The 10,419-nt window shown below is 54.1% G+C and overlaps 3 protein-coding genes across 6 annotated transcripts in view; 1 reads left to right on the forward strand and 2 right to left on the reverse strand.

Annotated features, from left to right (window-relative positions):
- Positions 1-1,047: 1,047 nt before the first annotated feature.
- On the reverse strand, positions 1,048-6,728 carry CYP27B1 (cytochrome P450 family 27 subfamily B member 1). Of its 3 annotated transcripts, XM_003988966.4 has the most exons (9): positions 5,514-6,728; positions 4,665-4,855; positions 3,951-4,153; positions 3,670-3,870; positions 3,412-3,584; positions 3,033-3,205; positions 2,748-2,826; positions 2,268-2,465; positions 1,048-1,951 (listed from the first exon to the last, which is right to left on the reverse strand). In XM_003988966.4, the coding sequence occupies exons 1-9, from the start codon at positions 5,706-5,708 to the stop codon at positions 1,838-1,840; spliced, it is 1,527 nt and encodes a 508-aa protein (XP_003989015.2). In that variant the 5' UTR covers positions 5,709-6,728; the 3' UTR covers positions 1,048-1,837. The 3 variants fall into 3 exon arrangements, with proteins under 3 accessions (XP_003989015.2, XP_019690713.2, XP_019690714.2); XM_019835154.2 differs by having other exon boundaries at positions 4,665-5,655; XM_019835155.2 differs by lacking the exon at positions 2,748-2,826 and having other exon boundaries at positions 4,665-5,655.
- Positions 6,729-6,866: 138 nt separating this feature from the next.
- METTL1 (methyltransferase 1, tRNA methylguanosine) lies at positions 6,867-10,296 on the reverse strand. 2 transcript variants are annotated; one of them, XM_023257174.2, is made up of 6 exons: positions 10,035-10,296; positions 9,147-9,310; positions 7,987-8,171; positions 7,783-7,896; positions 7,522-7,623; positions 6,867-7,358 (listed from the first exon to the last, which is right to left on the reverse strand). In XM_023257174.2, the coding sequence occupies exons 1-6, from the start codon at positions 10,142-10,144 to the stop codon at positions 7,203-7,205; spliced, it is 831 nt and encodes a 276-aa protein (XP_023112942.2). In that variant the 5' UTR covers positions 10,145-10,296; the 3' UTR covers positions 6,867-7,202. The 2 variants fall into 2 exon arrangements, with proteins under 2 accessions (XP_023112942.2, XP_003989016.2); XM_003988967.4 differs by having other exon boundaries at positions 10,032-10,296.
- The window catches only part of TSFM (Ts translation elongation factor, mitochondrial), a 31,777-nt gene continuing 30,564 nt past the window's right edge, over positions 9,207-10,419 (forward strand). The window contains exon 1 of the mRNA XM_023257173.2: positions 9,207-9,343. The gene's annotated coding sequence lies outside the window, so the exon portion shown is untranslated. The remainder of the gene's footprint in view (positions 9,344-10,419) is intronic.

The raw sequence follows: 10,419 nt of genomic DNA on the forward strand, positions 1-10,419 counted from the left end.
GTGAGAGGAAGCTGGGCTTTATTCTCCCTCAAAGCTCAGATCTGCTAAAAATCAGGTCACTTAGGTTCAAGTTAAGCTTAGTGATAGAGGAGTGGGGGTGGAGATGGAGAATACAATAGAGAGTTGAGAGGAGGGGCAGTAAAGGCACACAAACCTTAGTCTCTGCACAGTGCCTTGGGTATATTGTGCCCCTCTGTAGATCTTACAAAAATGGATACCCCCAGAAGGCCCAGTAGCAGACAATGTCTGTGGTCAGGTAGCCATGTCTAGGGCAGGGGGCCGATGTGGTAGGGGAGGAGGAGGAAGTGTGAAGTGAAATCTCCATCTCTATCCAGCTAATCGGAATGGAGAGGAGCAGGAAGAAGGGGGGCAAGTCTTGACATGGGGAGGGGAATCTAGGCTACAGAGGGGCTGCTGGGAGTGTGCTGAGAGATTTATTTGTATGGAAGATGAGTTAATCTGTATACATCACAAGGGGAGAACTGTGCCCAGCCTCTGGGGGGGGGCCAGAGAATGCTGATTCAGGGAAACAGAGGCTCCTTCTGCCCACCCCCCTTCTGCCTCAGTGCCCCAGGGCTTCTGGCCACCCCCACACTCAGGTTTCATCCTGTCTGAATTCACTTCTGTGCATGTATCCCTGTCTTTCTCTGAAGGAAATTAGCTTGGAGCAACTTTTCCAGAGAGGGCAGACATCCTCCAGTCCTGGCAGTCCAGGTTCCAAAAGTACTTCCACCAGAGTCAGTTGCCTCTGGCCATCTCTGCAAATCCTGTGCTCCCCAACCCACTTTTATAGCCTAGCCCTTGCAGGTACTTTTCACCACCACCCCCTTAAATCTCTTCTAGGGAGCCAGACTTAGCTATTCCCTGTACAGACAGAAACGTGTTGGGTTTGTGATGCAAACCACTCTCCCAGGTATCTAGACCTCCCATTGTTATGGAGGTCACTCCCAGGACCAGAGAAATCAAAGTAGGGGATTTGGTTGAGGGCCTTTCCTCTAGGACTTGTAGGAAGTAGAAGTGGAAGAGAAGTAAATCAAAAGTCAAGGATGAAACATTCGATTCTTTTATTTCAAAACTATGAATATTAAAAAATTCTACATATGATAGGAAGGTGTAGGCAGGTATAGGCCCAAAGACGTCTCTGTCTGGGAACTAAATGGTGGGACAAGCCAACTCCTAATAGTGATTAGAGAGTCAAGGAGAGTTTTAAAACATCATAAACCAGGTGAGGGCACACTCTCCTTGGTAGGGGCAAGATGAGGAAGGAAGAGAGTAGACAGAGCCTGATAAGCTGCTTATCCCTTCTGCCACATGGTCCAGATTCAATCTGAGAACCTGTATGGAGTCACCTAATCAGGGATAGGCCTTGGCAGGGGATATAAAGACTGAATAAGGTCTCATTCTTCCTCTCAAAGAGCTCACATGCAAGGAGCCAGGTGCAGACCAGATGCACAATCACTTAGCTCACGTGGTGATAAGTGCTTAGCCAGCAGCTCCTAAACACTGTAGAAGCCCCAAAAGGGCAGTGGTTGAGTCCTTCCCCAGGCCACCCAACATTATTAGTTAAAATTTGAGTTGGCCCTTGAAGGATACCTATGATATGACCAGAAGAAAGGATGAGCAGACACAAGGATCATGGTTTTCTCAGGGCCTGATGGGTGAGGCCAATGCCTACTTCACACCTTGGTCAGGGCTGCCTCAAACAGTTTGCTATGGTCCCTTTAACCAGTCTGGTCAGATAGACAGGTTTCAGGGGGAATACATATCTCTTGGTCTTGTGCCTGATAGATCCCTGCAATGAGAGAAAGCGTGATGATGACAGCCTCCATCCACAGGACTATCTGTCCACAAACTGTAGGTTAATGCTCCTCTCCGGTACCAGGACAGTCCGGGTCATGGGTCTGACTGGGGCAGCACCGGGCTCAGGCTGCACCTCAAAGTGGGTCAAGATCTGGAAAGGGGAGGAAGAAGGCTATCACTATGGGAGGGGTCTACAATGGTGGGTTTGATTGGTAAAGGGCATTATTAGTGTTAGGTTGGTCGATGTTGAAATGGCACCTGTGGTCAGTAGAGAATTTCTTGGTTAATGAGGGTAAGGGATTATGGCAGGGAAAAAGATAGTCTAAATACCTTTGCTCACCTTCTAGACCTATAACAGGATTGCGATATTTCGGAGATTAGGTTTACCAAATCATATATTTTGCTATGCTTGTCAGAAGAGTTCATGGCTTTAGAGGGTTAGAGTCTCTCATGTCTAGATCACTCACCTGAGCCAAAGCCATTTGCAGTTCAAGCTCTGCGAGGCGTCTCCCCATGCAGCTGCGTTTGCCAAAGCCAAAGGGAAGAGATGCGAATGGGTGGGGGGCTGGACCTTCCCCCAGCCAGCGAGCTGGACGAAAAGAATTTGGCTCTGGGAACTGGGCAGGATCCCTTGAAGTGGCATAATGACACAGTGTGACCAGCGTCTGGAGGGAAAGGAACATAAACTTGTCAGTTTGGGCCCATGAATGCAGGGAGGGACATGGAAAAGAGGATACATGGATTGGAGCAAAGGCAGGCTCTGGTTGGTTATGGTGAAGTTTTCTGGGGCTACTTTTGCAATGATTTCTCCACTGTCCCATTTTATCCTAGAGAGGCATTCAGGCCAAAGGGAGGGTGAAGGGCTTGTGTGGAATGTTTGAGAAGAGGACGGGGCCCAAGAGAGTGAGGGGATGGCTTAGCAAAAGGGATCCATAGGCTCTACTCACATTTTTGGGGATAATATAGTCACCCACACAAATGTCTTTGTCTGGGACACGGGAATTTCCAGGTACCACAGGGTATAGTCTGGATTGCAGAGCCAGAGGGAAACAGCAAGGTGAGGCCAGGACTTGTAGCCTCCCTCTCATCCCTCAGCCCACAACGTCCAAACCCATTCTTGGCCAGGAGTAGAGCACCATTTTCCTCTGCTCTCTCTCCCTACTCCCACTCACTATCTGCTTCCCCAGGCCTTCCCAGCATTTTCTCTAGCTCCTCCTCTCCTGTTCCCTCACCTTAGCACTTCCTTGACCACCGCCTTCAGCAGGGGCAGCTGGGATAGAGCAGTAGCTGAAGGATGGGCATTGGAGCCAGGGCCCAGGGCAGCTGTGATCTCAGAGTAGAGTGCTGTCTGGACTTCCGGGTGTCGAGAGAGTTCATATAGAGCCCAGGAGAGTGTATTGGATACCTGAGAGGACAGGTGAGAGTATCAGAGGCGTTAAGAGTGGAGACCCAGTGAAGAGGGCAGAATATGAGGTAGTCTGGAGCTCAGGAGGTGTTAAGCCAAGCTGGCCTAAAGGGCCATAGTGGATCCCCTGCAGCAGCAGGGTGGCCCCTGAAACTGGAGAGGATAAGCTCTGGAAGTTGGGCTCCCAACAGGGAGGAGAACCTCACTGTGTCCACTCCGGCCAGTAGCAGCTCTGTCACATTGCCCAGGATGGACGGGGCAGGCAACTCTTCCCGGAACAGGAAGTAGGTCAGGTGTGCCCCAGATCCCGCGTCCTCCTCAGGCTTTCCCTTGCTCCTCAAGGCTACCTCGGCCTCTCGCCGCTCCACGTGCTGCTGGGCTGTGTGGGGAGAAGGTACAGGGATGCCTCACCATCCCCGAACAGCTTTAAGTTCCCCTATCCTCACTTCATTTCCATGCCTTACCAAATGCAAACATGTGGTCCCAGTCTCGGCAGAGGCGGCCCCAGGGTCCGGGCACGAGGCGGTGAAGCCAGCTAGGCATCGCCATGGTCAGCAGCGTGGACACAAATACCGATCCCACCGCGCGGATGAAGGTCTCTGTGTCTGGAGGCACTTCGGCCTCCAGGCAGCCCAGGCGTGAACCCAGGAGCACGGCGGCTATCCCTGGGCGCGAGGGGGCGCTGTCAGGGCACTGAGAAACCCAGGCGGGTGCCTCCTACACTTGCCCCTGCCTTGGGACTCACCTTCTAGTCCAAACTTGTAAAACTCTCCCGCCACATCCCGAACCAGAGCGGGCGGCCCAGCGCCGCGTCCCCGCTGGCGCCGAAGACGCCGCACAAGGTCATGGACCACGTCGTCTAGGGTTCCGGCGTAGCGGGCGGCAGCTTGAGGCCGGAGGAGCAGCGGGGCCAGGAGGCTGCGGAGCCTCTGCCATTCTTCGCCTTCCCTACGGGTGTGCAGAGAGGGGGCGCATCAGAGCGGATGGGGGTGTGTGTGGGTGGCTGGACGGAGCTGGCTGCAGCGAAGATGGAGCGTGTTCGGCCGGGGTGGCCAGAAAGAGACTGCCGCCGCTCCCCTGGGGTACCAAAACCTGCCCCTGCCTGTGCCCGCTTTCCATTCCCCTACTTCGTTACTCATTTCCTGCCCCGGAGGGGCCTGGGTTCCTGGGTAACTTGAGTCACAGAATCTGACATTCCACCTAGGTCCTGGGTACCTTCGCCCCTTCGGCGGATTCCCAGGATTTTGGCTTCAAAAGACAAAGAGATGGGCGGTGGGGCAAGGGCGGGGCTTTACCTGAGCTTGAGCGAAAATGGCAGGGGTGGGAAGCCCCATTTACCAGAAGGTTGAGGGAAAAGGCCGACCTCCCTCCACACCCCGAGACAGACTGTCTCCAGACCAGCCACAGGAGAGGGGCGCAGCAGGACGTTTGGGCTTTTTTGAGGCCAGAGAGGACTCACGCGGTGAGCAGTCCGCAAGCCCGCTGGCGGCGGCGACGGTGCTCTGCCCAGGGTGAGAAGCTGCAGCGCTCGGGCCGGGGACCCTCCTGTCGCAAGAGCTGCTCGATGAGTGTAGGGGCCGCCACGTACACAGTGCGCACCTTCCCGAAGCTGGCCAACCACACGGGACCGAAGCGCGCGACGCCCTGCACCTGGGAGAAGGGGAGGCGGACACTGGAGACGTGGGCCGCCGGCATCCAGCTCGGTCCGTACCAACTCCAAGGGTGTTCGCTGGGCTGTGCAAGGGGGAGCTTCAGTCTCTTCACGAGCTCCCAGCTGGTATGTAGCCCTGACGCTTCAAACCTCTCCTCCTTCTCTTTTCGTCGCTTCACATCCCTAGGAAGTTTGAGTGTGACGGGCAAGACGGAGGAACTTTGCACAAAGCGGACGGACATTCAGGTTCTCTCTTAGGTCGCCCGGGGTAAACCGAGGCGGAGAGATCCCAAAGGTTCCTCACGTGGACTATCTCGGGACGAGCCCCCAGCGACTGAATAGGAGCGCCTGTAGCTTTAAGCTGGAAACGCGGCTAAGGTACTGTGCGTTTCTGCCTCCCAGAGCACTTGTTCTGGGCTTAACTCGGCCCCAACTTCTACAGAGCAAGAAGGCGCTTTTTGAGCGCACTCTTCTGCTGGGTATAGGGATGGACTCCGAGTAGGTCGAGCCACTGCCGGCAGCCCCAATTTCTCTATAGTTCATGGGCATCCGTTCTCACTGGACCTCTTCCTACTTTCTGCACTAGTCTGTCCTTTCTAGCGTTGTCAAAGCCAATTTCTCCAGCATTAATTTCCAGGAACGACGTCCCCCCTCTACCTGCAGCTCGTGTAGCCGCGACAGACCTCCCTTGCAGAAAAGTTCAGCAAGGAAGACGGGCGTGGATGGGCCTGGGATGTCCGCCAAGCTCCTGGGCGCGGAGTCGGAGCCTCTGGAACCCAGTGAGGCGCTCAGCTTGGGAGCACGGTGGACGCGATGGAACATTCTGGAGGCGAGCTTGAGAGTCTGGGTCATGGTCTGGTTCAGGGAGCCCGTGAAAGAGAGCACTTTTCCCAAGCACCTAGCTTTCTTGTTTGAACCCCTATTTAAGCTTTGGGAGGGATAGTGGTGACGCCCCCTCTTCAAGCTCCTCAGCCAATCTCCTCCCCTGAGTGGTCAAGCTGGGGATTGGGGATTAATACCCAGGAACAGTAGGCGGGGCTGGAGTTGCCTGGCAGCTCTCTTGGGTCTCATGTTGCAATGACCCTCTTGGGAGGTGAGGCCTGCCTTAGTTTCCCCTTCTGGGCTGGTGCCCCAACCCAGCAGCCTGAAGATCTCTTCCTGGGAAAGGCTATTTGGTGAGGTTTAGGATACCGAGGTACAGGGTCAGCCCCTAGTAGTCCCACTTCCCCAGGGAGCCAGGCCCCCTTGGGCCCATCCTCAGGAATTCCCCATCCTCCAGCTCCTTCCGGACTACTGTAGCTGTCTCCATAGTCTTGGCTTCTGGGGCTGCACCTTCTCTGGATATAAGCAGAACTTTCCCACACTACCACATCTCTCCCTCCCCCCTCCCATACCTGACTCTGGGCAGAGGGTGGGTGAGTTAATGGGTTAAAGTGGCTCCAGGAGCCTTCATCTTTGTTCCTCAGGAGGAAGGGGGTGGTGTTTTAGGTCAACAAACTCCGTCCTTCCAGCCATGGGAGTCTGGGGCTTGACGAGCAGAAACAAAGGAACTTTTGCAAGTTAGAAAACTTCAGAGATTTCTCTGGGCTCCTGGATGGAGCAAGGGCTAAGTGTTTGCTCTGAACCTCCAGCTGACTCAGTCCTCTTTGGGGGGGATTTCTAGTCAGCAGCTGATTTTCACTTTTAGCCTCAGAAGCCAGCATAGTTTAGTTCTCTGCTCCTCACTCCCCCACCCTGCCTCTACTGGGATCTGTGCCAGTCAGTTAGCTCTGAAGTTCTGGAACCGAAGGTCAACATGAAAAAGGAGAGGGTCTCTGTGCCCCCCATCCTGACTCTCCTGAGACAGCTACAATAAAGGCAGCAGATTCCTCGGGTCAAGTCTCAGGCAGGGAGAGGATGGGGGAATGGGAGAAGGCACGTGACACACGCTCTGGTCTTTCCTGAGAAATAGCAACACACGTATACATGTTATCCCCAGGACTGCAAAGTAACACAAGTGGACAGGCGATCTGAGTCTAGCAAGCAGTTTAGATGGACAGTGGAGAATTCCATTCATCACTCCAGCTGAGAAGGAGAGATCCCAGAAGGAGAAGGAAGTGCTAAGGGAGAGCAAGACCCCACATCCTTCCAAACATCCCTTCTGGTTCAAGGTCTTTTGACCTTCCTAGTCAGTTTCTTTTGCTTTCTGCTGGTGGTAGAGGGGCAACAAGGTGAGGTCAGGGGTAGTTGTGAATCCCAGGTTTCTGCCCTGGGCAGTTTCCCAACTTCTTTGAAAGACTGTCGCCTCTTGGTCCTGGCAGTCTCAGCTCGGAAGGTCCAGGGGTCAAGCTAAGGCAAGGTAAGCAGTCAGTGGCCAAGAGAGGGGGGATTAGGAGTCACTGCCTGGAGGGTGGGATCCTGTATTCTTCGGAAGATGGCTGGGAAATTCTTGCCTCCATTGCGTAAGACTTTCTTTCCCTCTTCGGTTGAGGTGCCCAGGTGTCCCACAATGGGGTCTTCAGTCTGGGAAAAGGAAGAATCCAATAAATCCTTGCCCACCTTTCAGGTTGCCCCTGGCCCTGAGACTCCTCTCTCATCCCTCTGGCACTGAGCTGGGTTCAAAGACTACAGAACCACTCTGGAAAAGGCCTGCATCTTTGCCATTTCCTTTAGGCCCCCTACTTACCAGTTCCTCCAGAGGCACACGCTCAAACAGGGGGTGCCTTTCAAAATGGGTGCACATCCAGTCGTGTAGCTCCAGCACATCCGTTATGGTATACACCAGTCCCTGCACAGGCAAAATCACTCTAGACAGGGGGCTGCATGCAATTGAGCGGGGAGCTGATGGGAGAGGTGGTGTGAGTCCTACATGCACCCCCACTGAATCCTTAGTGGAAGGTCTCTGAATAGGCCACTCACCCCACCCTCCCTCCTACTCCCGACTCACCCCGACTCTAAGCACGTAGGCATATTCTGCCAGCAGTGTGGGACTGATGATTCGCCACTTGTGCTTCGTCCGCTTGAAATGTGGGTCAGGGAAGAGGAAGAACATCTTTGTCAGCTGTGAGACAGACATGCATCGACAGGGTTGAAAACCTGGCCTCCGTGCCTCACCTGCCTACCAACCTAACCCATGGGGGCCCCTCCCCACCTGGCCCTTGTGGAAGAAGTTAGGAAGATGTTTCATGGCATTGCTACGGAGACAGGCGATGTTCTGGAAGCCACCTCCAGGAGCTGCTCGTAGGGCCCGAATCCGGTCCTGTACATAGTCTGAGACTTTCACCCGGATCTCCAGACCCAGAATCAGTGTGTCTGGGAACAATGGTGATAGTTCCACTGGGCACAGAAATAAGAATGGAATCGTCAACCTCATACTGGTTTTCATACACTGGTTTTCATACACCTCATACATGTGCAGGGTTTTCACACACTGTCTCATTTAATCCTCATAACACTCTGTGGTAAATTGTGAAGATGACAAAACTGAGGGTCAGAAATGCCCAAGGTCTTAGAGCTAAGAAGAGGCAGGATTGGAACTTGAACCAAGGTTTTCTGCCACCAAGTACCATGCTTTTCCTCTCTCTGTCACGCTGTTACCTCTATGGGAGGAACTAAAACTAGGGGTGCCTGGGTGGCTCAGTCGGCTAAGCATCCAACTTTGGCTCAGGTAACGATCTCACAGTTCATGGGTCCGAGCCTGGCGTCAGGCTCTGAGACACAGAGCCTGGAGCCTGTTTTGGATTCTGTGTCTTTCTCTCCCTCCTCTGCTCACACTTTCTGTCTCTCTCTCAAAATAAATAAATAAACATTAAAAATAAAAATAGAGAAGTGGCCTGGCATGCACGACTGGGACGATACAGACAATACAAGAGTAACCTGAAAACATGGGAGTAGAGCAGAAAGAATGAGTTCTGGTGAAGAAGGGGGGAGGGGAGGAAGAGTGGTGGAATCCCTGAGAAAGACAGTTCAGGATCACTGGCCACAGTGACTAATCTCTGACGCTTGTGCTGACCAGCTCACTGACCCGGCACCTTGCAGGTGAAGTGGCTCAAGTAGGGAGTGAGGCCGGGGTGGGGCCAGACAGGACAACAACCCAAGTTCTAAGAAGCATTTGAGACAACACCCTCCCTTCTCCAGGGCAAAGGCCACAGACCCCGAGTACAGGGAAGGTAGAGGCTCTCCACACTGATGTCACAGCACTGGTGTCTGGTCCGAAGGGGAAAGGCCAACTATGGCCCCCACCAAACCTGCTGAGGTAGCAGAACCCAGGCATTGCCTCTCTTCGCCCTAGAGAAAAGGCCAGAATGTTACCTAACAGGCCACCATAGCCACAGCCTATGTCTGCAAACTCTACTTGGGCCGGAGCTCTCTCTTCATTCTTATCCTTTGGGTCATCATGACTCTTATTTTGAGTCAGTGGAGCGAAGAACTCTGGGTATAGCTCAGACCAGTCCATATCCTCTGGCTTCACAGGGCTATTGGAGAGAAGACAGGAGAGACATGAGAAGGTGGGTCATGCCATTGCAGAAGTGGTACTACATGTGTGTGGGTGAATATGTAAGGGTGGGAGGTAAATGGGAAGAGCATTTCTCAAAAATTCTGTTAACAGTGGGCCCTGTGGTCTCTAGGAGACACAATGGAAACCACCCTTAACCCCCAGTGTGAATCATAGGCCCATCATGAGGCTCATGATTGCTGACCTGTCCATCTCCACTTCTAGGAGTTGATGTGACTCCGGTCAGGCAGCTCTCCTTTCTGGGGCACAAGTTTCCCTTCCCCCGGAGACTGACTGACTAAGGCACCGGGACCTTACTCTTTTTTGTGTGCTTTGTGGTAAGAGGACAGAGTAAGGGGTGGGCGGGATTCATGTATATGTTTGTCTTTTTATTAAATCCGATCAACGAAACCGAGAGATGGAAACGCTATTCTGCCTGCATCAGTCCAGTCTCAGCAAGTTACTTTCTCTCCCCAGACTTGGCACGGCCACTGAGACTACGGCCAGAAGCCACGCCCCCTCCCAACCCTCCAACTCCGCCCCCGCCAAACCTCCGCGTCCCACCCCTAAAGCTGACGTCACTCTGCCGATTATCCCTTGTCTGAGACCCCGCTGACCGTTCCAGCACAATAGTCTTTCCCGGCTGCTGCGGGCTGCTGCGAGCATTCCTCCCTCCTTTGCCTCCCGTCCCCCTCACTCACTACCGCAGCGTGTGGTCTGCCATGGGGTTGGAGTGAGCACGTTGCCGATAGTAGCGCTTCTGGGGCTGCGGGGCCTCGGCTCCTGCCGCGTCCCCAGTCTCGGCTCCCGCCATGATCCCCGCTCCGGGTTACTCCACTGAACCCACGTGGAGACCAAGGCCCGAGTCGCACGATAATGACGCAGTCAGGCAGGTTGCGAGCAGACCCCGCCTTTTAAAGACCCAGAGTGAATTCGGTGACCCTCGGCGCGGAGGGCCGGAGGGGGTCAGAGCCCGAGGGCGCCTTTGAGGCACCGATCTCCCGCTGGACTGGCAAGGCTTGACTTGGCACCCTGCCTCTTTGCTTAGCCCGCTTCTGCGTGGTCTGGGTTACCATCCTAGTTGCAGGC

This window comes from Felis catus, chromosome B4 (assembly GCF_018350175.1).
Source record: "Felis catus isolate Fca126 chromosome B4, F.catus_Fca126_mat1.0, whole genome shotgun sequence".
In the NCBI taxonomy this organism is placed as follows: Eukaryota; Metazoa; Chordata; class Mammalia; order Carnivora; family Felidae; genus Felis; species Felis catus.